Below are 26,999 nucleotides of genomic sequence, written 5' to 3'. Positions count from 1 at the left end.
ATTCTCTAAGACTGTACTTGATCTGGTCTCCCTCCATCTAACCTCTGACCTCATCTTTGATCACTTGCCCCTTCTTCACTCATTCCCTTCCAATATCAGTCCTCACTTCCTGAAACATGTCATGTACTCTTTGCTTCAGATCTTTTGTTCTGTAGTGCTCTTCCCACACATCACTGTGGTGGAAATGCCTTCCCAGACCGCCCTATATGGACTAGCAAGCCCTGACCTTGGATTCCCTATCTCCATCCCTCTTACCCTGCTTCATTTTTCTTTTTAGCTTTTTTTTTCCCCCAAGGCAGGGTCTGAGTCTGTCACCCAGCCTGCAGTACAGCAGTGCAATCACGGCTCACTGCAGTCTCAGCCTCCCAAGCTCAAACAATCCTCCCACCTCAGCCTCCAGAGCAGTAGCTGAGACTACAGGCACACGCCACCACGCCTGGCCAGTTTTTAAATTTTTTGTAGGAATGGGGTCTCACTATGTTGCCCAGGCTGGTCTTAAACTCCTAGGCTCAAGCAGTCCTTCCACCTCGGTTTCCCAAAGTGCCAGGATTACAAGCATGAGCCACAACACCTGGCTATTTTTCTTCTTAGCTCTTATCACCACTGGGTCAGAGACTTTGATACTTGACTACTTTTGTATTCCCAGCACCTGCAGCAGTGCCTGGCACAATGTAGTAGGCAGCTTGGTGAACACTTAGTGAAAGAATGAATTAATTGCATATTTTTAATGGCACTCATTCATTACATTTTGAGTGCTTACCATGTGTCAGATATAGGGGATACTGCAGTGCATAATAAAAAGTCGCCGGGCGCGGTGGCTCAAGCCTGTAATCCCAGCACTTTGGGAGGCCGAGACGGGTGGATCACGAGGTCAGGAGATCGAGACCATCCTGTCTAACACGGTGAAACCCCGTCTCTACTAAAAAAATACAAAAAAAAAAAAAACAAAAAAAAAAAACTAGCCGGGCGAGGTGGCGGGCGCCTGTAGTCCCAGCTACTCGGGAGGCTGAGGCAGGAGAATGGCGTAAACCCGGGAGGCGGAGCTTGCAATGAGCTGAGATCCGGCCACTGCCCTCCAGCCTGGGCGACAGAGCGAGACTCCGTCTCAAAAAAAAAAAAAAAAGTCTCTGCAAGAAACACATGCACTCAAAATTCAGTATGGAATGTGCTGTGTAGGGAATCCCAAAGCATGGAATTCTTTGGCAGTGTAGCAGGGACACCCAATTCAGTATAGGTCAGAGAAGTCTTCTAGAAATGGGAAGGATGAGTAGCAGTCATCTGAGAAGAAGCCTGGAAAGAGAACTCATTTTTGGTTGAGGGAAGGCCCTGGTGTTCCGGGAACTGAGTTCCTTGTGGTTCTAGTGTGGATGATTAGAAAGTAAGGTAAAGTAAGGTAAAGATTACCTTGTAATCTGTTCTGAATTCTGATTTTAGCTGGAAGGAGTGGAGAGACATTGAAGATTGTATGTGAGGGGAGTAGCATAGTCAGATTTTTCCTTTTGAAAGATGACTCTGACCACATGGCAGAACCTCTTGGGTTAAGAATAGGTGATTTGGGGTTTCCCATTTGATCCTTTAGGGCAAGGTTCCCAGATTACAAAATGGAGCAAATTTCCAAGTCATTCCTGAAATGTGGATCTTGGGCAATTATTAACTGTCATCATTTAGGGGTAGAGAGTGGCTGGGGTTTATGGGATATCTCAGACCCTTCAGAAGGCTGCATTATCCAGAATGCAATCTCAGTTGCTGGAAGAAGCACAATTGCTGATGAACTGGTTGAGCTCATGCTTGCCTACCTGCCCCTGCTGCAGCTGACTGGGTGGGAAGAACAAGAGGCCCTGAAAGTTGTAGAAGGGGCAGTGGGGCAGGCTTCTAGGTGGCAATCGTGCCCCCTTCTCCTGGGGAGGTCCACATGGCTAGGCTTCTAACCATCAGCTGGTTTTACAGCTATGCTGAGAACAGTGGGTTTGCATTTACCCACAGATAGGCTGCTACCCTGAGTTCTTGAGAACACTGGGCTATAGTTAGGCTTACACAGCCCCGTTTCCTAGTTGTCAGCACTGTCTCCATTGCTGTGCCCTCAGGGCCTTGGTTTTCCCTTCCTCCTTTCAGAGAAGAGGGAATATTTGGAACTGGAAGGGCCTCAGAGGTCAATCTAAACCTCTCATTTACAGGTTGGGTACTTCAAGCCCAGAAAGGAAATAGGAGTTGTTCAGGATTCCAGTCAATTCAAAGCAGGGCTGAGACTTGAACCTGCTCCCACTATAGTTCTGTTTTCTACCTCTGGAGGAAGAAGTAAAATGGGGTAGTTGAGCATGAGCTTGGGACAGTCAGTCACGGTTAGCCCAGCCATTTGCCAACTGAGTGCCCTCGGATAGGTTGGTAACTTCTGGGCTTCAGTAAATGGGGCTATAGCTGGAGTGCCCACGTACTAGGATCATTGTTGAATGTGAGCTAGGTGAATATATAAAAACACTCAGCTGGAGCCTGGCACATAGTAATATGTGATAATGGTAAGAATGTTGAATGTTCTTCTTTTGAGGCCCTGAGTTTGGCCCAGGTCTTCAATTTGCTTAACAAAAGTCAGGTGCTATAGCTGGTCTTCCTTTGTTGTCCTGGGTCCTCTGCCCCTTGATTGCTGCAGTTTGGTTCTGAGTATACACAGGAAGGTAGCCTACATGAACTCTCAGAGCCAGTTTTTCTGACCTTGCCCTAGGCTGGCTCATGCAACTCCATATTGAAGTGGAATTTAAGGACTCACTGGGGACCATAATCTTGACAGTGAGAAGCTCAAGTTGTGGTGCTTGAGAATGCCCTAGTGTTAGAATGTCAGAGATGAGCTCAGGCGTTTTGCAGTAAAACTCCCCCACTCTCTCTCATGGCTTTCTGCAGCTATGAGTTTGAAGAAGCAGAGCTCTCTCTGATTTTTCTGTTCTGTATATGTATTTCCTGTTCTGCGTGTATATTAACAGTGCTAGGAGGAAGAGACACCAATTACATGGACGGAATAGCCTGGTTTTGGAGCCCAGTGTAGGAGTGGGGTTTGGAAATGGTGAGTGCAAGGTTGGGTATGGGAGACTGGATGCTGCTTCTAGGAATGTGGGAGACAGGAAATCAGGAACACTTAGAAGAATTGGCTCATTGGGCTGCATGCCTCCTTCTGTGAAGAAGGAATGGTTGAAGAACTAGGGTTATTTTGCCCAGGGAATCAAAGCTTGGGGGGTGGGGTGGGAAATGCTGCTTGTCTTGAAATACAGAATTTTGATAGATCTTTTGCACTTGGCCTAAAGCTCTGATGGCAGGTGAAAGATGAAGGGTTAGTAGGTTTTGCCTATAGTCAAGTAGTAACTTTTAACAGTGCCCCTAAATGGATTCAGTTGTCACAGGAGATACTGAGTTTCTTGACATGGTAATATTTGGGACAGTTTAGAGCATGATTTGTTGTAGGGTTCTGCAGCTACAAGTTGGCAAAATACTTTTCAGATTTGTTAATTCAGAAAGTTGTGAATACTGTATCTGTTAGGTGTCAGGCCCTGAGATTCAGAGCTGTAAACAAGACACATTGCTGCCATGGTGGGGCTTATATTCTGAAAGGCAGAAGTCATCTGTCAGTCCAGCCTACTGACAAGTTTTGGTTGACTTGCATTTAAAAACACTTTAATCATCTTGTATTTAAAAATCAAGAAAATTATCTGGAAACCTAGGGAATTCTAGCATTAAAAAAATCAGTCAATAATCACTGAATTATGTACCTTATTTTTTATTTATTTATTTTGAGACGAAGTCTCACTCTGTTGCCCAATCCGAGTACAGTGGCGCGATCTTGGCTCACTGCAACCTCCACCTCCCGGGTTCACGTGATTCTCCTGCCTCAGCCTCCTGAGTAGCTGGGACTACAGGCGTGCGCCACCATGCCCAGCTAATTTTTGTATTTTTAGTAGAGATGGGGTTTCACTATGTTGGCCAGGCTGGTCTTGAACTTCTGACTTTGTGATCCACCTGCCTCGGCCTCCCAAAGTGCTGTAATTACAGGCGTGAGCCACCTTGCCCAGCCGTATTTTACTTTTTTTTTTTTTTTTTTTTTTGCCTGATCTAAGCTCACTGCAACCTCCACCTGCTGAGTTCAAGCGATTCTCCTGCATCAACCTCCCAAGTAGTGGGATTACAGGTGCCTATCGCGCCCGGCTAATTTTTTGTATTTTTAGTAGAGACTGGGTTTTGCCATGTTGGCCAGGCTGGTCTTGAATTCATGACCTCAGGTGATTCGCCCACCTTGGCCTCTCAAAGTGCAGGAGTTAAAGGTATGAGCCACCACCCCTGGCCAAATTGTGTACTTTAAATGGATGGGTTGCATGGTATGTACATTATGTCAATAAAGCTATTATGGGGGAAAAAATGAGAAGACCTAGCCACTCTGGGCCTCTCATGACTGCTGTCTGATGGCAGGGCCCAGCCTCCCTTTAGGTGAAGAGTGCCACAGCTTGGCTCTTGTAGGCCCTTGAGTTTGCTGTTTTTTATCCAGGCTTCCTTCCAGCATGAGGTCTGTGGACCCAGACTTTGTGTATTTCATCATAAAAATGAGAAAGGACAGCAGACTGCCTAGCTCACAAACAGAGGAACATCCTCATGGAAGAAGAATGAGAGGAGGCATTGGGGAAGACTTTAAGGCCTTAGGGTAGGAGTTGCACTCAGTAGAGGTGAGGTGGGGGAGTGAGTGTGATGGAGAGATAGGACTTACCTAGCTTTGTGGCCAGAGGCCCTGGAGCACCAATAGAAAGCTCTCTGAGAGTTAAGGGATGGGCTTGCCAGGTGAAACTGAGTTATGTTAGGCCCCAGTGAGACTTTGCTTCCCTCCCCTCATCTGCAAAATGGGTATAGCATCTTGGATCTCAATCTCTAAGGCTCTGTTAAGCACAAACACCCTGTAAGTGTGATCAGTCTCAGAGTATAAAGGAGAAAGATGTGGCTAGAGGCCTTGTGGCAGTAGCTGGGGGCAGCTTCAGTCAAAGTGTTAGGGAGTACCTCTCATGGTGAGCCAAGATGGGATTGATAAGGAGACTGGTGGTGAACCTTCTGGAGGAATAACAAGTACCAGGTGATAATGAGTTTAGAGTTCTCCAAGGAACAAGGCCTATATGAATGAGGAGAGAGAGACACAAAGAATCAGAAACAGGAGGCCTTTGGAGGCCAGCTTAGGGAGTCTGGATCCTGTTCTGAAAGCATCAGAAGAGGTGATATCACCTGATTTCTGCTTTAGGATTACTCAGTTCTATGGAAAATGGATGGAGGAGGTAGGAGGAGGAGGCAAGGCGGAAGCAAGGAGACTCCTTAGGAGACTACTTCTGTAGTAGTTCAGGAAAAAGATGGAGAGTAGGGGGATGATGGCATAGTGACTTGGGCCTGATTTTTTTTTTTTAAACTAGCTGTTTTCTCCTGAGACTAGACCGCTTAAAGAGGAAGCTTTCTGATTGCTGTTTCCTATTTCCTCCTCACTTCTTGCTGTATCTAGAAGCTGAATTAGTTACACTGTCTCGTGATCAGAAGGGTAGTTTAGGCAGGCATTTTCCCCCTGGTTTTGGATCTCTTGGCCCCAAAGCCAGGCTAAGGACAGGTGCTTCCCTGCCTAGGCTACCTCTCCCGGCCTGTCCCTGGCTCCCTTCCTGCCCCAGGATAGAAGTGGAATAAGAATGTGAGAGAATAGCCTGAGACACAGGCAAGGGCATGGTTGGGAGGGCAGTCCAGGAGGTGGGGACTGATCTTGACCCTGAGTCTGTGTGTCCTGGTTTTCTCTTCCTGACTTCTTGTCAGAAACTGCTGCTGTGGGTTTTTGATTTCAGGTAAGATCCTTAGGGCAGAGTCAGAGCAAGTTGCTGGAGTACAGCATTTTTGTCCCATTCTCTAGTTTCTCCTGGCTAGAACTTCATTTCTCACAACTTTTATAAAAGGATTGGATCCTGACCGGGCATGGTAGCTCACGCCTGTAATCCCAGCACTTTGGGAGGCTGAGGCAGGTGGATCACCTGAGGTCAGGAGTTCAAGACCAGCCTGCCCAATGTGGTGAAACCCCATCTCTACAAAAATAAAAAAATTAGCCAGGTGTAGCAGCAGGTGCCTATAATCCCAGCTACTTGGGAGGCTGAGGTGAGAGAATCTCTTGAACGCAGGAGGTGGAGGTTGCTGTGAGCCAAGATCACGCCACTGCCCTCCAGCCTGGGCGACAGAGCGAGACTCTGTCTCAAAAAAAAAAAAAGGGATTGGATCCTGTGCTGTCAAGTGCAGTGCTTATCAGTGAGTAATAGCCTTTGTCATGTCCCTGGGCTTAGCCAGGTGTCCTAGAGTCTGCCTTTTGGGTAGCTTGCTTTGGTGAGGACAGATGCCCCAGGAAGCCAGGCCAGAGTTCCTGGAGACCCTCTGCTAATCTCATGATTATTGAACTTCCAAGCTACCACACACTCCTATTCACTATCACCATTCATTTTCACAGTAACCCTATGGGATCTAGCTACAGTGACAGTCCTCATTTTACAGATGAGAAAACAGGTGCTCATAGAGGTTCACTAATTTGCTCAAGGCTCCACAGTAGTTAGTAAGTAGCTGGGGTTTGAGCCCATGGCACACTGACTCCAGAGTTCATACTGTACACATCATCTGGCTTTGCATTCTCCTATTGTACATATCCTGCCAGGAAAACTGTTCGGGGAGAGAGAGGACTTGCACAGATCTTGAGATGCTGATATCTGTATAGGGCTCTTAGGGCCCAGCCTAGACGCTTCAGCTCTGCCTCCACTGGCAGGGTGGGCTCTGGGGACATAAGCCAAGTGGGTATAAGCCAGGCACTGATCCTGCTGGGGAGTCCTGACTCTTCTTCCCTTAGAGATGTTCCTTTTCAGCTCTGCGGGGCCACGTGCAGGTCTGCTGGAAAGACCTCGTGGGTTTTCAGGCATGGCCTTAGGGTCAGTAGGAAAGGCTGGGGATGGGGTTCTCTACAGGCTTTGGGAGGCTCTCTTTGTGTTACCAAAGAGGATGGAAAATACCCTATGTGTTGGGCCTTTTAACTTCTTTTGAAGGGGAAATCTTCAGGTTGCTCAAGCAACACCAATTCATTGTAGAAAAATGTCCTAATACATTTTAGCAAAAAGAAAAACAACCTCTTGGTAATCTGCCCACTAAATATCCAACCCCCATGAACATAAATACACCTGTAAATATAATAAGCCTTGATGGGATTGTATATCTTTCTAGACCAGTGCTAGCCACATACATTAAAATTTTCTAGTAGTCATATTTTTTTAAAAAGTAAAAATGGGAAATCAGTTTTAATAATCTATTCAAAATGCTGTTTTAACATAATGTAAAAATTATGAAATGTACATTCTTACTAAGTTTTTGAAATTTGATGTCTTTCACACTTAAACTTCTCGATTTGGACTAGAAACATTTCAAGTGTTCAGTATTCACATTTTGTGGCTCTTGACTATGGTATTGGATAGCATATTTCGAGTGTGTGTGAGAGTATACATATATATACACCTTTTAATAAAAAGACAAAATGGGATCATAGTATAGTAGCCTTCCCCTTGTCCATGGGGGATACATTTCAAGACCCTCCAGTAGATGCTTGAAACTTCAGCTAGTACTAAACCTATGTGTTTTTTCCTGTATGTACATAACTATGATGAAGGTTAATTTGTAAATTAGGCACAATATATTATAATAAAAGTTATGTGAATGTGGTCTCTTTCTCAAAATACCTTTTTTTTTTTGTTGTTCTGTTTTTTGAGATGGAGTTTTGCTCTTGTTGCCCAGGCTGGAGTGCAATGGCATGGTATCAGGTCACCACCACAACCTCTGCCTCCAGGTTCAAGCAATTCTCCTGCCTCAGCCTCTGGAGTAGCTGGGATTACAGGCATGTACTGTCATGCCCTGCTAATTTTGTATTTTTAGTAGAGACAGAGTTTTTCCATGTTGGTCAGTCTGGTCTCGAACTCCCGACCTCAGGGGATCCGCCTGCCTCCCAAAGTGCTGGGATTACAGGCGTGAGCCAACGCACCTGGCTTTTTTTTTTTTTTTTTTTTTTTTTTTAAAGACCTTGCTGTTCTGTCCTTTGAGTTACTGTTGGGACAGCTGGGAAGAGGGAGAAGTTGAGATAAACAACGAGGAAGACTCCATGACTGGAAGTTTAGTCCACCCAGTTTTTGTACTGGAAGGGCTTGTTGCTGATTTCATTAAGAAAACGTATGAATGGGGACTTCTGTCACCTCAGTATATCTTATTGTACTGTACTCTCCTATTTTGGGGCCTCAGTTGACCACTGGGTTACAAACTATGGCTGGCGGGGTGGGGATCCACTGTATTGTAAGCTATATATTTTTTCCATTTAGAAACATAGGCTTTCAAGGGGACTTAAATCTTTTGTAACCCTCAAAGCCACCTTGGGAAGGAAGGTAGCAGTTTCCTGTTGAGAGAAAGGTTAAGGAACTGTGGCTGTGCAGGCACATACCCAGCTGCTACCTGTGAGCCCTCCACTCTTTCCCTGCCCTTTGCAGGCATGCTGGGGTTGAGGCCTCTGAGCCGGGGCCACAATTCACATGCATACTTGTGTAAGTGCATGTTACCACACAGCACTGTGCTGGGGGAAGCAGGCCCAGATAGGGGAAGATACCGAGCTGCCACACAGGGATAGGATATTTAAAACACAAGCACTCTGAACTCCCAGTCCAGTGTTCTTTCCACTCAATCTGCCAGATTCTGAGAGCTTCCTGCCTGGTTTTGGAACTACCTGAAGTACAGAGGGGAAACTAATGGAGGGTGGACAGAGACCTTCCACTTGGTTTGTGTGGGAGTGCCCCCAAGTCTACAGCCCACCCCGCTGGTGGAAGCAGGCCAGCGCTGGCCTGTCTCATGGGGAGAATAAATGTGGATAGGCAATGGGAAAAAGACCAGTTGGGCCAGAGTAGTTGCAGAAAGGGACGTGGGTTGACTTGAGTCAGGTTGGGACTTAGACATCTCTAAATAATTGGTTTGTCCAACAATGCTGCACCCTAGTGTGGGCGCAGGTGCCTCACACTAGGCCACTTTGTGACAAGAACGTCATGCAGGTTTGAGATTTGTAGGAGCCTGGTTTCATTTTTTTTGTTTGTTTGTTTGTTTCTCCACACCCAAACCTGTGCCTGAGTTTTTCAGCCTGTAAAATTGGGCTGCCTCTTAGGTGTGCCATTGGCCTGCTGCTGGCCTCCTCTGCCCCTTTGGAGGAGGGTTGAAGATGAGCAGCTGACTTGGGTTAGCCCTCAGATGAAAAGGAGGAGAGTACTGTTGATTGGGAGTTTAAAGACTGGATGGAGTTTAAATACTTGATGGATCCAGGGAAGCCAGCCCTCCTCTACATCACTGCATCCCTGCCCCATGCTTGTTTGCACTGCAGGAAATGGCAGCTATGGCACTCAGCAGCCCTGTGCCAAGTCTCCAGGCTGGGGAGGGCCTGCTCCAGGGAGTGAGGGGGTGCCTTGGTTTGCACTCCTCTGGGAGCCAAATTGCCTCGAGGTGGGATATTGCTCAAGATGGCATTTGCCAGAGCTGAGGAGTCTAAGGCACCATCTTTTGATTTCTCCTGGGGTCTAGTCTTATTACTCAAACCCTTGGATTGAAAGGGTTGGTACTACCTTTGGGAAGACTTCATCTCTTGCATTTCCTCTGAGGTGGGATTGGAGAGGCAGTAAAGGTCCCTATTGGCTGTTGCTGGGTTTGTAGTTGCTCTGGGATGTTCTCTGCTATCCCTGCCCCAGGCCTTTTCTGCCCACATATCATCACTGCCATTGCCCCTCTGAGGTGGCAGCTCTTTGGAGATCCTAGACTTGAAGCAGGTCGGAATCTAAAAGGGCTTTGGTCACTAAGAAGCCATCTGGTTACTTCTAATTTTACAGAAAACCAAGTCTGTATCTTGGACGAAGTGTCTCAGGTGGCACCAGGGGGATCACAATGCCTGCATTAGGATTTCTAGACTTTGTTGCCTTGAGGAAGGAAACAGTTGAAACTCAGTAATTTCAGGGAAAAAAAGAAAAACAGGAGGCCCCTTTGAATGGTCGGTGCTGCCAGAGTGGAGATTAGAAGAGGACTAGGGCTGGATATGGTGGCTCACACCTGTAATCCTAGCACTTTGGGAGGCCAGGGTGAGAGGATTGCTTGAGCCTTCAGTCTAGCTTGGACAAGATGGCAAGACTGTCTCTACAAAAATTAAAATTAGCTGGGTGTCACAGCTAATTTAGTCCCAGCTACTTGGGTGGCTGATCCAGGACGATCGTGTGAGTTCAGGAGCTTGAGGCTGCAGTGAGCTAGGATTGTGCCACTGCACTCCAGCCTGGGTGACAGAGCAAGACCTTGTATCTAAAAAACGTAATACAAACAAGAACTTCAAATAGAAAAATTAGTTGGGTGTGGTGGCAAGCACCTATAGTCCCAGATACTCAGGGGACTACGGTGGAAGGATCACCTGAACCCAGGGAGGTCGAAGCTGCAGTGAACTGTGATCACGCCACTGCATTCCAGTCTGGGTAACAAAGTGAGACCCTCCCTCAAAAAAAAAAAAAAAAAAAAAAAAAAAAGGCAACTCCTCTGGGGCTTTGGTGCTTGCCAGAGCCCAGGCCTTCAGGTTGCAGGTGGCACTAGAGCATTGCCTTTGCAATAAACAGTGCTTTTGATTCTTGACTGTTTTTACTCACATCATTCCCTTTTCTGAGTTGCATTATCCCCACTCGGCAGGTGAACTAACAGGCTCAAGAGGAGTGGATTCTGGTGGCCTCAGTCCCCTGTAGGGCCTACAAGCTTGATCTGGAGCCCTTTGGGGACAAGAACCTAATGTTTGTTTCCTGCAGTGCTGAGAGGGGTTTGGGGTAGCCTGGGATTTCATATCCTTGAGGTCAGATACCTTCTCACGGGGTGACCTTTGGCTAACCACTTAGCTGCTTTGAGTCTTCTAAAACTGGGATAATAGTCCCTCCATTGTGAGGACTGGAAAACTTACTGCACAAAAGGCCCATGGCAGGAGGCCTGGCTTCCTGCGGTAAATGCCTAGTAAGTGGTGGCCATTATTACTATTATTAATATTTTAAAATAAATATGGCTGGGCTTGGTGGCTTACACCTGTAACCCCAGCACTTTGGGAGGCCAAGGTGAGAGTATCCCTTGAGTCCAGGAATTCAAGACCAGCCTGGGCAGCATAGCAAGACCCACTATCTATTTTATTTTGTATAGAGTCAGGGCATTGGATGAGCACAGTAAGATTTTTAGGGTAAGAGAAGCTGTTTGGCTGTGAGGCAAAAGCAGGTGGACAATTTCCTTCAGAACCTTCATTCTTCTGTCACAGCCAAGTTTTGGAGCTTGTTGTAAAACTTAAACCCAGGCCGGGCGCGGTGGCTCAAGCCTGTAATCCCAGCACTTTGGGAGGCCGAGACGGGCGGATCACTAGGTCAGGAGATCGAGACCATCCTGGCTAACAGGGTGAAACCCCGTCTCTACTAAAAAATACAAAAAGCTAGCCGGGAGACGTGGCGGGCGCCTGTAGTCCCAGCTACTCGGGAGGCTGAGGCAGGAGAATGGCGTAAACCCGGGAGGCGGAGCTTGCAGTGAGCTGAGATCCGGCCACTGCACTCCAGCCCAGGGACAGAGCGAGACTCCGTCTCAAAAAAAAAAAACAAAAAAACTTAAACCCAGCCCAGACTGGTCCCTTGTGACCTCATACCTGTCAGGACACTCATCATGTGGCTTCTTGGATCAGTGTTGGTTCCTGGTGCTGGAGATTGGACTGGTGCGTAAAGGAAGAGTATCTCCTGCACCTCTCTTCTAGCTGCTGTTTATATGTGTAATTGAAACTACCTGTTCTTGTGAACCAATGAAGTCTTGTCTATACAAGTGAGACCCTGCACTGGGGTTTGGAGACCAGGGTTCCTTCCTGGCAGTCTCACTCATTGGCAGCTTAGTTCTCAAACATTGATCTGCCATGAGCATTGCACAGGAAGCATACAGCTGCAGGTGTTCAATTTCTGCCCACCTTCCTAAATTGATTTCTGGAGTTTATAGAGGGAGTCAAGAATCTGCATTTCACCCAAGCCAACCCCTCTTCCCAGGTGCTCTGTAGACCACAGAAGTGGTACTGCAAGCCTGCTAGCTCACTGATCTACAGTTTCTACAACTGTGAAGTGAGTGTTTTTCAAACTGCCTTCTGCTCAGGAACTCCTGCTGAATGGGAGTCACTCAGTTTAGTAATTTGGAGCAGCTCTGCTATTTTATTTTTCTTTTCAAGAAATTTAAGTGTTTAATCCATACTAAAGAATATAAATGTAAAATAACAAAACAATAACCCAAATACAGTCTTGTGTCACTTAACAACAGGGATACATTCTGAGAAATGTGTCATTAGTTGATTTTGTCATCGTGTGAACCTGGAGTGTACTTACACAAACAAATGGCACAGCATACTATGGACTTTGGGTGTATAGTATAACCTGTTGCTCCTGGGCTACAAACCTGTGCAGCATGTTCCTATACTGAGTACTGTAGGAATTGTAATACAATGGTAAATATTTGTGTATCTAAACGTAGAAAAAGCATTGTAGGCCGGGCGCAGTGGCTCATGCCTGTAATCCCAGCACTTTGGGAGGCCGAGGCAGGCAGATCGCCTGAGGTCAGGAGTTCAAGACCAGCCTGGCCAATGTGGTGAAATGCCATCTCTGCTAAAAAAAAAAAAAAAAATGCGAAAATTAGCTGAGCGTGGTGGCAGACACCTGTAATCCCAGCTACTGGGGAGGCTGAGGTGGGAGAATTGCCTAAATCCAGGAGACGGAGGTTGCAGTGAGCAGAGATCACGCCACTGCACTCCAGCCTGGGTGACAGAGCGAGACTCTGTCTCAAAAAGAAAAAGTACTGTAAAAATATGGTATAAAATACGGAATAAAAAGTGTTCCTTCTTCATACCCACTGCTTCACTTTATTAGCCTTAAAATGTTTAAAGATTTTTAAAAATGGCACACTGACTACAGTCAGCAACAATCTATTGTGCATTTAAAAATAACAAAGTGTAACTGGATTGTTTGTAACACAAAGAAAGGATAAATGCTGGAGATGATTTATACCCCATTTACCCTGATGTGATTATTATACCTGTATCAAAGTATCTCATCTACCCCATAAATATGTAAACCTGCTATGTACCTACACAAATTAAAAATTAAAACATATAATAAAGTGGCACACTGGCATAGGGCAGCTCCATTATAATCTTACGGGACCAACTGTCATGTTTGTGGGTAGGGATGTCATTATTTGGCTCATGACTATACTTACTACTGGTTTAAGAAGTACAGCTCTGATTTAAAAATATTAAATATGGTATTACGGTTTTGGGTAACCCCTGTCAATTTAACAGTTGAAATTCACTAGGTGAAATCAAAATAACTTAAGTATGTACAGAGAAAACCTACCTTAGAACTACCTAGCAGATTCCTGACTCCACCATTGCTGAGCAAAAAATCTCTGAAGGATGGGACCCAGGAATCTATATTTTGACAAGCTCCTCACATGGTAATTCGAATGCATGCCAAAATCTTAACAGCGTGTCCTGGAAAGCTGGCTGCATTTGTGGAGATCAGTGGGTGTAAGGACAAAATCACAAGATGTTAGGACTGGAAGGACTGTAGATGATAGGATTCTGCCCACCCGTACCACAGGCCTCTGAATAGAGAGACTGAAGACACTGGAGGGCAATTCTTGCCAGGCATCCATAGCAAGAGCTCTGGTGTCTGAGCCAGGACTGTCAACCAGTCTCTTGACTTCTAGCCCAGGGCTCTGGTCGCAATTCCACTTTCAGTTTGGAACATGGGGCAATAGCCCTTCCTTGCTATGGTGTCGAGATGTAACTAAAAATATAGGGGACACCCAGTTAAATTTGAACTTTAGATAAATCAAATGTTAGTATAAGTATGTCCCAGTACTGCATGGGACATATTTAGTCTATAAAATTACTGTTTATCTGAAATTTAGATTTAGCAGGATCCTAATCTGTTAATCCTGTGAGTTGGCTGTCATGGACCCCATTCATGGTTCAGGAAAGTGAGAGGTTAAATCTGACTCCTGGGATCATCTCTGTAAGCTGTCTTTTTGCTTCCTCATGAACCTAGTTGCTTGGCTCTCATTGATGTGTGGCCCATTTAATGCCTATCAGGTTACAAGCTGCATGAGAGATTGCTCAGTTTTGACTCATCTGTCCCTGACCTTGTGAGTTACTTAATTGATGGTGGCTCTTGGTTAGTACATCCAAGAATGGACTCCAAAGTCCATGCTGTTAACTGCTGCTCTAACCTGTCTCTTAACCCAGTGGCATAGTAAATTGTTGGTAGGGTGGCTTTGGGACAGAGATCGGACAACCTTTACATTCCCTTTTTTTGTTTGTTTTTGAGACAGAGTTTTGCTGATGTTGCCCAGGCTGGAGTGCGATGGCATAATCTCGGCTCACTGCAGCCTCTACCTCCTGGGTTCAAATGATTCTCCTGCCTCAGCCTCCTGATTAGCTGGGAATACAGGCATGTGCCACCACACCTAGCTAATTTTGTATTTTTTAGTAGAGATGGGGTTTCTCCATGTTGGTCCGTCTGTTCTCGAACTCCCAACCTTAGATGATCTGTCTGCCTCAGCCTCCCAAAGTGCTGGGATTACAGGCGTGAGCCACTGCGCCTGGCCCCCCTCTACATTCTCTAAAGCGGTGTGCTGGTGCCTTGAGAGCATCCGTGTGCAGGGGTGGGGAGTCTGCAGGTGGGGCAGCACCCCGGCTGCTAAGCCTGTACTGTCTCCATGTTCATGGCATCCCAGGACTCAACTCTTTTCCATTTGGGGTGTAGCATATGAACTGAAGGAGCCTGTAGGCCAGCCTGAACTCACTGAGAGAGGCAAATTAGCACCTCCTGGGAAGCAAGGCTGCCTGGCCAGGCTGGCCTGGATTGGAGGAACTAGTTGCTACTTGAGAACTCCAGCTTCCTATCTGCTTTTGGGATGACCCTCCCTGGAAAGTCCCTCCCATTGCTGTGGAATTTTCAGGCTACCAAATGTGCCCAGCCTACCTCTCAGGACAGACAGACAGATAGTGAGAAAAAGATCTCCAGGGCCCACCAAGTCTTCCAGAGGGAGCTGAGAAATTCAGTCTTCCCTGGCAGGGCTCAAGAGGAAAAAAGGGATTGGAAATGGGGCCCCTCCCAGAGCCACTTCAAAGCACTCTCCCCTGTGGTCATGTATTTCAGTTCCATGTGAGTAGTTTTTCTTGACAGTATGGGTAGTTTTGGGGAACAGTTCCTGTGACACTTTGGGTCCCTAAGGCCCTGCCCTGACCCTGTGAGTGGATATAGTTGGGCACAAAGTATATTTTGTTGAGGAGGAGATGTTCACTTCCCGGTTTGCCAAAGAGCTGTAGATTGGGAGACAAGGCCTTGATGTTCCAGTGCCAGCTCCACAGCAAATCACTGGTGACTTTGGCCTCTCCTGGTCCTCAGTTTTTCTGTATGTACTATGAGATTCTCAAGTCTTTCCAGCCCTGTCTGGGTCTGGGATCAGCCTCTCCACTCCAGTAATGGGAATAATCCAAAGTAATTTTTTGGGGATTCAGAAGCCTCTTCCAACAAAGGATGCCCTAAGATTGGAAGGACAATAAAAATGAGTTTGTGGGCCGGGCGCGGTGGCTCATACCTGTAATCCCAGTACCTTGGGAGGCTCAGGTGGGTGGATCACTTGAGGTCAGGAGTTCAAGACCAGCCTGGCCAACATGGTGAAACCTCGTCTCTACTAAAAATACAAAAAGTTAGCCAGGCGTGGTGGCTTGCGCCTGTAGTCCCAGCTACTCAGGAGGCTGAGGCAGTAGAATCGCTTGAACCTGGGAGGTGGAGGTGGCAGTGAGCCTAGATCGTGCCACCCACTGCACTCCAGCCTGGGTGACAGAGTGAGACTCCATCTCAAAAAATCAAAAAATGAGTTAGTGTTACCTGACGTGGTGGCTGACCACCAAGGACAGGAAGAAAACCTCTGAGGTTGGCAGCCTCCCACATCAGGGTAATGGAGTCAGGTGTGCATGGAGTTGTGCGTGCCTGGCAACCTGCCTGAGAGGATTGGCTTCTGAAGTCCAGGGCCTACGAGAGCCCATGGGAGCTCCACAAACTGGTTATGCATAGCTCATTTGTTTAACTGGGAGTCATCATCATACCTACCTTCCAGGCTCACACGTGTAATCCCAGCACTTTGGGAGGCTGAGGCAGGTGGATCACGAGGTCAGGAGATCGAGACCATCCTGGCTAACGTGGTGAAACGCTGTCTCTACTAAAAATACAAAAAAATTAGCCGGGCATGGTGGCACACACCTGTAATCCCAGCTACTGGGGAGGCTGAGGCAGGAGAGTGGCGTGAACCCGGGAGGCGGAGTTTGCAGTGAGCTGAGATGGCGCCACTGCACTCCAGCCTGGGTGACAGAGCAAGACTCCGTCTCAAAAAAAAAAAAAATAAAATAAATGAGCTACTACATGTAAAAAACTTTGGCACTATGCAAAGACATAGTAAGGCAAGCTTGTCCAAAGGACGTCTTTGAATGCGTCTTGACACAAATTTGTACTTTCTTAAAACATTGAGATTTTCTTGCAATTTTTGTTCTTTAGGCTCATCAGCTGTCATTAGTGTTAGTGTGTTTTACAGGTGGTCCAAGACAATGATTCTTCCATTGTGGCTCAGGGAAGGCAAAAAGATTGGACACCTCTGTAGTGAGCGCTCAGTAATTGATTGCAGTCTAGTGGAGTTGAGATACACACAGAGGCAACCATTTCAGGCTGCAGTGAGTGCCCTGAAGACCTTAAATTGTAGACTGAATTAGAACTTGATCCAGAGTTGCTGGTTTTGTAGCACTTTACATTGGGCAGTCAGGAAGCCTCCTGAGGAGAATTTATATTGAGATCTGTGACTAGGCCTGAGGAATCAGTCATCTTGCTCTTCAACTTTGTGACCTTGGGCGAGTCCCTTCCTTCAGTGTCATTTTCTGGACAACTGGAATAATTGTGTCTTTTTGAGATGATTAAGTGAAATCATACATAGACAGCAACTTAGTTTTTGGTACCTAGTCAGTATGCTAGTAAAAGGTGATTTTTATCACTGTTCTAACTAGAACCAAATGTGCTCGTTAGAAAAGGCTGGGTTAGGGAGCTGGCACTTGGAGGCCTAGGAGCTTTAGTGGCCACTGATACATTTCAGCTGTGTTGATTATTGATCAGCTTTGGACCAGGATTTCAGGGACTGGTACCAGCAGTGGGAGTGGCCACAGCCACCTGAGGGTGGCTGGGTCCACGTCTGGGCAGGGAGAGTGGGAGCACTGGGCCACCTGGGTCACCACAGGCTAAAGATAGTCAGCTGGGGCTGGGCCTGGGCTGGGCCAGGCTGGCCAGCATCATGTGACTGGAGCCTGGCCCACCCTTGCCCCTCCTCCCAGGCCAGCAGCTCCCGAGGTGACTGGTGGCCTGCAGCTTCCTTTCAGCAGGAACTCAAGATGGTCTGACCTTCTGAACATTTCTCTCCTTCCCTTTCTCTGCCCACTCCTCTCCCTAAGAATGCCCTTCCGGCCTCTCCTGCATTTCATCTGCAGGTCTAGGGGAAATTTGGGTGGGAGGACTGGGCAGAGAGGCCTCTGAGAGATGGTACCGACAGCAGCAGCTGGTGACCAAGGTGAGGAGGGCTAACATGGCATTCTCTTTACTCCATAGAAGAATGTTCCTGCTTGGGGGGCGCTGGGGTCAGTCAGCATGGGAGGAAAGGCCTGTGGGTCTCCAGGCTCCCTTCTATGACTCCACCCTATCCCCAGGATGAGTGACAGCTGAAAGTAGCCAGGCTTTTCCGATAATCTGCCCCCAGGCTGGCCTGGGAGGGACAGGCACAGGTGGGTAGTATAACCCAGGCACTCTTTCCTGCCTGCCTCACCCTCCAGATGGTATTGCTGCCTTCCACAGGGTCCCTGGACACAGGCTCAGGGAGATAGTGGTGGCCTTCCTCATATCTGGGGGCTGAGGGAGGGGCACAATCCATGTCATCTGGATCCCCCTGAGCAGCCTCTGGGAGAACTGGGAGGAACTGGGAGGTGGGTCTGGAAGGAATGTCTCTTTCCTCATAGGGCTGCTAGTGCCAGAGTTCTGGAGTTAGACTCAAGCTGGGTGTGCTTGGTGGTGGTTTCTCTTGCCTCTCTGGGTAGGGAAACTAGGCACTTCCAACCACTGAAGTGCCACTTGCCCAGCTGTTAGCTTAGGCGTCACTGCAACAGGCTTTGGTTTTCCCCAGTATGTAGAATGATGCCCGGGCATCCCTGCTGTTGAGAAACTGTCCTGTTGGCTACAATAAGGTGGTAACTTATACCCCTTAGCTTCTCTTCCACCTCCTTTTAGTGGTTAAGAGCACAGGTTTTAGAGTCGGACTGCTTGACTCCAAATCCTGTTCTGCTCTTTGCTGGCTGTTATCTTGGCAAATAACCTTTCCACCATGTGTCTTGGGTTCCTCATTTTAAAATGGGACCAATGAAAGAAACTAATTCAGCATGATCAAGATTAAGAGAATCCCTGCCGAGAATTTAAAACAGTGTGTGATGTCTAGTAAATGCTCACTACATATTGTTTACACTTGTCATTAATTGTGCATCTACAATTGGCTGCTAGCATTTCTTGTGCTTTGGTGAGAAATCTAAGTGGTTGAGATCTTTCTTTCTGTCCTCACACCTGTAGACCCAATATTAGTAAGGAGGGTGATGCTGGGGTAGAATGGTAGGTAATGCTCCCAGGGGTTATACAACTGATGAGTGTTGCATTCTGGGCTGAGGTGCAGCACTGATATCAGGCAGTTGGGTTGCCTGTGAGTCAAAGCTGGGCTAGGGCCTGCATTCCTCTGGGAGCCAGCAGTTTCTAGGACACTAGCAGTTTCTCTGTACTTGGGAGGGCCCCAGCTGAAGGTTAAGGGTTGAGGCTGTAACCTCAGGAATTAGCACTTGACAAGCAAAGCCTCTTCTGGTGTGAAGTCACCATTCATTAAACAAGTGTCTGCTGTGTTGCCAGGCCCTGAGCTAGACACTGGGGTAGTGCTGTGAAAGCAGCGCTGTGGTCCCTACTCTCAGGGAACGGGCAGATAAGTAACCAACCAGTTAACAGTACCGTGGGAGCACATAGCAGGGTACTTCACCAGACTTGAAGTCTGGGAGGTCTCCCCCAAGGAGGTTGACCTAATGGCCAGGTGTATGGTAGCAGATGGGCGAGTGTGAATGTAATACAGCCCCTAAACCCAACAGATTACCTTGTTCCTCAAGGTAGTAGTTCTTAGCTGTCTGGTAAACTCAGCCTTTTCAGATGCCAATCTCCAAGAGATGATACCAGTCCCCAAATAAGCATTTGGTCTTCCTAATTTTCCTGGCAGTGCTCAGGGCTGAAATCTGGTAGTCTTTGTAGTCACCCACTCTGGGTACTGAAGGCTTTCTTTGGATAGCTCTGCCTTTTTTCACCTTTCACGCACCAGTCCCTCAGTTTTAATTCTAGCTTCTTCCTGCCTCTTACCAGCTTTTTTTACTGTGACCTATGAGTTTGAATCACCCATGTGCTTTCTACCTGTTGGTTGAACCAAGTTCTTGCTCCTCAGACCTTCACATCTGGAACCTCTGGGTAGCTTTTGTTTCAAAAGTTCAGCAGCCTTAGGATCTTTTGAGAACAAGACAGTAGTGAAAACACCTTTAAATCTTTTTACCTGACTGTGTACAGGCCAGAGTTATGGGTTTAGTAAGCTGAGAGAGACTCCTTGAGCCTGGGCTGTTTTCCTTTTCTGTACTGAGTACAAAGTGGAATGACCAAATTTCAGCTGAAAGGGAACTTTCTCAGCCTTCTCCATGTTCTTCCTTCCTCCCTAACAAAGCAGGGCTTTATGTCAAAGCACCCCTGGGGGACCTGTGGTAAATTCCCCCATCTTTCTTTCCCCATTTTAAACTACAAAGTTCGGAAGCCTTCCTTTCCTGGGGAAACTTGCCCTTGGGCCCAGGTGCCTTCTGTCTCTGGAGGGCAATGTGGTGGTGTGGTGCCCCACCCAGTGGGCATGGATTACCACTCAGAAGAGCCAGGTGAGGGGGGGGCCTCATTGGCAGTCTGGACTGGATGAATTGAACCAGTTGATCCCTAAGAGAAATTTTTCCCATACGTTCTGATTCTTTGATTTTGAGAGATGATTTGGTGTATCTCCCCGCCATCCCCATCTCTCTCAGAGTGAGGGTGGTGATTGCTTGGAAATAGTAAGCTTCCTTTGTGAATTGTAATATTAGCATTTGTTGGGCATTTATTGTGTGCTAGGTACTCTTACTGTGCGCTGTTCATTTAACTGTTCCAGCAGCCATGTAACTATGACTTCAATTTTACAGAGGAAGGTGAAGTTCAGAGGGACCCTGTGAGGAGCAGAGTAGGTAGGGACTCCACCCTAAGTCCATCCCATAGCAAAGTCCACATGCTTAATGGGGCCCTCTGACTTTCCTAGGTGGTCTTTGAATGAGGGGGTGTTAGACACACTTGAAAATAGAGGCTCAAAGAATCTTGGGGTTAGACAGTCAAGGTCGTGTGGTCATCAAGCAGTCCACTTTACAGAGGAGCCGCAATCCCTACTGCAAGCATCCCAGTTAGTAATTCCTCTCTGCCCTGCCATTCCTTAGCACCCACCTTCTTCTACCCCTCATTTCTCTTCATCCTTCATTAGCAGTAGTATCATTAGCTCCCTGCTTAACACTCAAAATAACCTTAAGTAATCCAAGTGAAAATAGTGGGTTTGCCATGCAGATAGTTGCCAGAAAAGCCCTCAAGTGTCCTCATGACCACCACGTTTAGATTGCTTCTTACACATAGCAATTTTGGTATGCTTCACTTTTATTTTATTTTATTTTTTTTGAGATGGAGTTTTGCTCTTGTCACCCAAGCTGGAGTGCAGTGGTGCGATCTCAGCTCACTGCAACCTCCGCCTCCCGGGTTCAAGCAATTCTCCTGCCTCAGCCTCCTGATTAGCTGGGAATACAGGTGCATGCCACCACGCCCGGCTAATTTTTTGTATTTTTAGTTACAGGCAGCGTTCCACCATGTTGGCCAGGCCAGTCTGAAACTCCTGACCTCAGGCCTCCCAAAGTGCTGGGATTACAGGCGTGGGCCACTGCACCCGGCCGGTATGCTTCATTTTTAACAAAGGCACGTGTGTATTTAAGAAGCCCCTGGACCCCCTGGAACTAGAATTACCAGAATTAGTACTGACTCCTGGCTATAGTCCTTTGGGACAGAAGGTGGTTTTCATTCTCTTACAGATACCCTTTAGGCTCTGGTTTGCCTTAGTTGAGGAAGAAGACCCTCCTAGGGACTCTGTGTGCCATCCTCCCTCCTACAATCTGGGCCTCAGAGACCTGTGGGTGGATAAGCTGCTGGGCCCAGTCATCAGTAGCTGTTTACTCAGAAAAACCAGGCAAGTGCTCTTAGATTACACTAAGAAGGTTTTTGACCCATTCCTCACCAGTAGACACATGGAAACCACTGGGCTTCCTGGAATTTCTGGTGAGCTGTGGAGGAGCTTTGGCAAGGGAGTCAAGATTTATAGCTTCTCATCTTAGCTCTGCAGCTAGTCTTGAGGAAGTCCCTTCCCTTTTTCCGGCCTCAGTTCCCTATCTACAAATTGAGTGGATTGGAACTATGGTCCTGTCATTCTATAATTGTTTTCTTCTTCTTTTTTTTTTTTTTTTTTTTGAGACGGAGTTTCACTTGTGTTGCCCAGGCTGGAGTGCAGTGGTGCAATCTCTGCCACCACAACCTCCTGCCTTCCGGGTTCAAGCGATTCTCCCACGTCAGCCTCCCAAGTAGTTGGAATTACAGGCATGCGCCATCACACCTGGCTAATTTTGTAATTTTAGTGGAGACGGGGTTTCTTCATGTTGCTCAGGCTGGTCTCGAACTCCCAACTTCAGGTGATCCGCCCACTTCGGCCTCCCAAAGTGCTGGGATTACAGGTGTGAGCCACCATGCCCAGCTATAACTGTTTTCTTGACCAAGTGAATGGTGTTTCCTGACTGGGCGTTGGGTCAGTGGCAGCAGGCATGCAGGTTTCAGAATGCAGGGGTAGAAGGAGGAGAATTATCCCCTGATTTGGTTGGGATGGTGCTAGACATGGGGATTGGTGCCTGTGCAAAGGATTGGTTTGCATTGGCAGCCATTACAGATGCCAGGCCCAGCTGAACCTGTATATTCTGTGTGTGCGTGTGTGTACCTGTGTGCACACCTGCTCTAGTGGGTTACCTGGTGAGGGTTGGTGGCTGAGATGGATAATTGAAGTCATCAGAAAGCCTAGTCTTCTTTCTGGTCTCTTGCAGGGCCTGACAGCAGCTCATCTGAACCCTTCTGGGTTTCCTTGAAGCCCAATAGGATTTTAACAAATCTGTGAATTTTAGATTTTAAAGGCAGAAGTGGCTCTTGCTTCCTAGTGGATTTTTCTGCCTTTCTGGGAGCTTTTTTCTACTTGTCAGGGGCAACCTGAAGCCCCACCTGGGAGCAGAGAAAGAATGGCACCATGGGTTTTCAGGACAGAGGAATCTGGGGATGGACCTTTTTCAACAAACTCACACAGGACTAATTTAAGAATATTCATGTGTATGCTTAGACTGTATTCTCATCAGCTTGGGATTGGTGGCAGAGTAGGGAATTGGTGAGGTCTTTTCATGGCAGGAGGGCTCTCAAAACGTTGATTGGAGGCTGAGCTTTCTATAGTTTACCGTCTCCTTTTGTGATCAATGATTTGACTTTGCCTCGACTTTTTAAGGAAAAGTCTTCAGGAATACCTTGCCCTCTGCACCTGATTCCTCTTTATAACATCCTGTTAGTGAAGTTGGTAGTGGTGGTACACAGGCCCTTTGGCCTGCTCTCCTGGTAGCAGGCACACAGTGTTGCTGGGTACTGGGAGAAGTGATTACCGGCCATAGTGCAGGTGTACACGAACCTGGTCCTGGTTTGAAGCAGACAAAGATTTTATCAGGGGACTAGATGGTATTAGGCTCATCCAGGCTAACCCAGAAGTTGCAGGAGTATGGGTGCAGAATGGCCCCTTGGGCCTAAGAACTCTATCTTCTTGGAATTGAGATTTTCTGGTTCACCATCGCCCTGGGCTGGGGGTGTGGAATGCTGTTGGCTGGGTTCCACAGCTCCAGCTCTCGAAGGCATGTGGGGTATCTTGAGGGGGTAGTGGCTCTGGTAGGGGGTGGAAGCCCATGTCTGTCTGTTGAAAAACTGAAGTCCCTGTAAATGTTATATTTAATTCCTGGTAGTTCTTACATGTCCTTCTAGAGTTTGTACTGTATGTGTGTGCATGTGCACATTTTTGTTTTACAAGAAGGATTTTTTTTTTTTTTTTTTTTTTGAGACGGAGTCTCGCTCTGTCGCCCAGGCTGGAGTGCAGTGGCCGGGTCTCAGCTCACTGCAAGCTCCGCCTCCCGGGTTCATGCCATTCTCCTGCCTCAGCCTCCGGAGTAGCTGGGACTACAGGCGCCCGCCACCTCGCCCGGCTAGTTTTTTGTATTTTTAGTAGAGACGGGGTTTCACCATGTTAGCCAGGATGGTCTCGATCTCCTGACCTTGTGATCCGCCCGTCTCGGCCTCCCAAAGTGCTGGGATTACAGGCTTGAGCCACCGCGCCCGGCCACAAGAAGGATTTTTAAAAAACTTCAGCCAGGTGTGGTGGCTCATGCCTATAATCCCAGCACTTTGGGAGGCTGAGGCAGGCAGGTTACTTGAGGTCAGGCATTTGAGACTGGCCTGGCCAACATGGTGAAACCCATCTCTACTAAAAATACAAAAATGAACCGGGCATGGTGGCGTGCACTTGTAGTCCCAGCTACTTGGGAGGCTGAGACAGGAGAATCGCTTGAACCTGGGAGGTGGAGGTTGTACTGAGCCAAGATGGCACCACTGCACTCCAGGCTGGGCGACACAGCGAGACTCTGTCTCAAAACAAACACTTTTTTTTTTTTTTGGAGACAGAGTCTTGCTCCGTCACCCAGGCTGGAGTGCAATGGTGTGATCTCGGCTCACTGCAACCCCCGCCTCCTGGGTTCAAGTGATTCTCCTGCCTCAGCCTCCCAAGTAGCTGGGATTACAGGTGCCCAACACCACGCCCAGCTAATTTTTTGTATTTTTAATAGAGTAGAGACGGGGCTTCGCCATGTTGGCCAGGCTGGTCTCAAACTCCTGACCTCAGGTGATCCACCTGCTTTGGCCCCCCAAAGTGCTGGGATTACAGGCATGAGCCACCGCGCCTGGCCACAAACAAACTTTTCATTTGTTGTGTCCGTCTTTTTTATATTAGTAGAGATCATTGTCTTTTTAATGACTCTTCTAAAAATGGATGAACTTTAGTCAGTCCCCTATTTTGGGGTATGTAGGTTGTTTTCCATTTTTTGCAGTTATAGATAATATTTTAGTAGGACATCTCTGTACATAACTCTTGTCTAATTTGTATCATTAGGATAAATTCTTAGAGGTAGGACTGTTGAGTCAAGTGGGAGTCCACTTTTTCGTTGGAAACTGAGAAGACAAAATCATTCCTGAGCAGCTGGCCTGGTGTGGTCCCTAGATTTCTTGATGGCTCACTTAGGGTTTTTACTTTGCCTTCCCAATGATCACTAGTCCTGGTCTGCTCACATCAGACTTCTAGAATATTAGGGCCACAAATGATCTTTCAGACATCTGCCATGATTCAGGAACCCTGAATTATAGTGCTGACTCTGGTGACATGGACTTCTTTCTCCAGGCCTCAACTTCTGTTAAAGAACTATTCTCTCTAAGGGCCTCCCACCTGAGGCTGGACTCCTGGGGTTTTGGCTGCTGGCTGCTGGCTCCTGGCTCTTTGCATGATCTTGCTTTCTATGACTTCTTTAGAAATGGGCTGGTAAAATTGTTACTGGTGTTTGAGCATATGTCTTTCCCCTCTCTACTGTGTCTTTCTCCTTTGGGAACTTGCAGGTTGCTTGGTGGAGTGGGGACGGTGATGAGGGTGAGGAGCTGGCAGTAGCCCCATCACATGGGCTTTGCATTACTAACTCTCCCTTCTTGTTCCCATAGAACACTCTGCTCCAGCCAAAGTGGTGAGGGCAGCTGTTCCTAAACAGCGCAAAGGCAGCAAGGTAAGGAATCAGAGTGGGCAACCCAAGGGGACTTTCTGGAGGTGGTGGCCTCTTTCCTGTTCTAGTGAATGCTCCTGGACTGCCAACAAGTTCTGGATTGTCTGTGAATTCCAGGGGAGCTCCTTCTGGGTATCCATTGTGAGTGGTCCTGGTGAACAGACTGATGTGGCCTCTGATCTCTTGGTGAAGCTTGGGTTGGGGGCTGAATAGCAAAGGCAGGGTCACTCCTGGGGCCCTCATAGTGTATGTTCCCTGCAGGTTGGTGACTTTGGAGATGCAATCAACTGGCCCACACCTGGAGAGATAGCCCACAAGAGTGTTCAGGTGAGTCTTTGTGGAAGGATAGGCAGGTTTGAACTCTGTTGACATACACACATTTAGCTCATCAAGCTTCCAGAGAGCCTTAGCTCTAACCTTTCTCAGTTTTCTTTTTTTTTTTCCCCCCGACAGAGTTTCACTCTTTTTGCCCAGGTTGGAGTGCAGTGGCACAATCTCAGCTCACTGTAACTTCCACCTCCTGGGTTCAAGTAATTCTCCTGCCTCAGCCTCCCAAGTAGCTGTGATTACAGGCACTCACCACCACGACTGGCTAGTTTTTTTTTTTTTTTTTTTTTTTTTTTGAGACGGAGTCTTGCTGTGTCACCCAGGCTGGAGTGCAATGGCCAGATCTCGGCTCACTGCAAGCTCCGCCTCCCGGGTTCACGCCATTCTCCTGCCTCAGCCTCCCGAGTAGCTGGGACTACAGGCACCCGCCACCTCGCCCGGCTAGTTTTTTTTTTGTATTTTTTAGTAGAGACGGGGTTTCACCGTGTTAGCCAGGATGGTCTCGATCTCCTGACCTCGTGATCCGCCCGTCTCGGCCTCCCAAAGTGCTGGGATTACAGGCTTGAGCCACCGCGCCCGGCCTAGTTTTGTATTTTTAGCAGAGATAAGGTTTCACCATGTTGGCCAGGCTGGTATTGAACTCCTCACCTCAAGTGATCTGCCTGCCTCAGCCTCCCAAAGTGCTAGGATTACAGGTATAAGCCACTGTGCCTCCTGGCCTCTCAGTTTTCTTTTCTTTTTTTTGAGATGGAGTCTCGCTCAGTCACCAGGCTTGAGTGCAATGGTGTGATCTTAGCTCACTGCAACCTCCGCCTCCCAGGTTCAAGTGATTCTCTCGCCTCAGCCTCCTGAGTAGCTGGGATTACAGGCACCTACTGTCATGCCTGACTAATTTTTGTATTTTTTAGAGACGGGTTTCACCATGTTGGCTAGGCTGGTCTTGAACTCCTGACCTCAGGTGATCTGCCCGCCTCGGCTTCCCAAAGTGCTGGGATTACAGGCGTAAGCCACAGTGCCCAGTCCGCCAGCCTCTCAGTTTTCTAAATGGAGTGGTTAATACAATCTGAGCAACATTGAAATAGCTAAGAACTGGCATCATTTGAACCTTTGCTTTGTGTCAGAGACTGCCAAGTACAGTTTTCCTTTGTTATACATGGCGGGGCTGGTGGCAGGTGTTGGTTCCGGGACCCCTGTGTATACCAAAATCTTTGCATACTCAAGTCCTACATATATGAAAAGTTGGCCTTCTGTGTATACAGGTTTCACATCCTGCTAATACTGTATTTTTGATCTGTATTTGGTTTTTTAAAGTCCTGGATATAAGTGGACCCACACAGTTCAAAGCCATTTTATTCAAGGGTCACCTGAATTGCCTGTTCGTCATCTCATCTAACCCTCACAGTGACTCTGAGATAGGTCCTTTTATAATTCCCATTTTACAGATGAAGCTGCTGAG

At 47.4% G+C, this 26,999-nt stretch overlaps 1 protein-coding gene across 10 annotated transcripts in view; it reads left to right on the top strand.

Moving 5' to 3' along the window:
* LOC105482396 (La ribonucleoprotein 1, translational regulator) overlaps positions 1–26,999 on the top strand; it is a 155,955-nt gene that overhangs the window by 88,221 nt on the left and 40,735 nt on the right. For all 10 annotated transcript variants that reach the window (XM_071098163.1, XM_071098164.1, XM_071098165.1 and 7 more), the window contains exons 2-3: positions 25,158–25,219; positions 25,478–25,543. In XM_071098163.1, coding sequence (XP_070954264.1) covers positions 25,158–25,219; positions 25,478–25,543 — 128 coding nt within the window. The remainder of the gene's footprint in view (positions 1–25,157; positions 25,220–25,477; positions 25,544–26,999) is intronic.

Source organism: Macaca nemestrina, chromosome 6 (assembly GCF_043159975.1).
Source record: "Macaca nemestrina isolate mMacNem1 chromosome 6, mMacNem.hap1, whole genome shotgun sequence".
NCBI lineage: Eukaryota > Metazoa > Chordata > Mammalia > Primates > Cercopithecidae > Macaca > Macaca nemestrina.
Note: the sequence above shows the minus strand (reverse complement) of the source record. Positions and strands in the feature narration are given on the sequence as shown.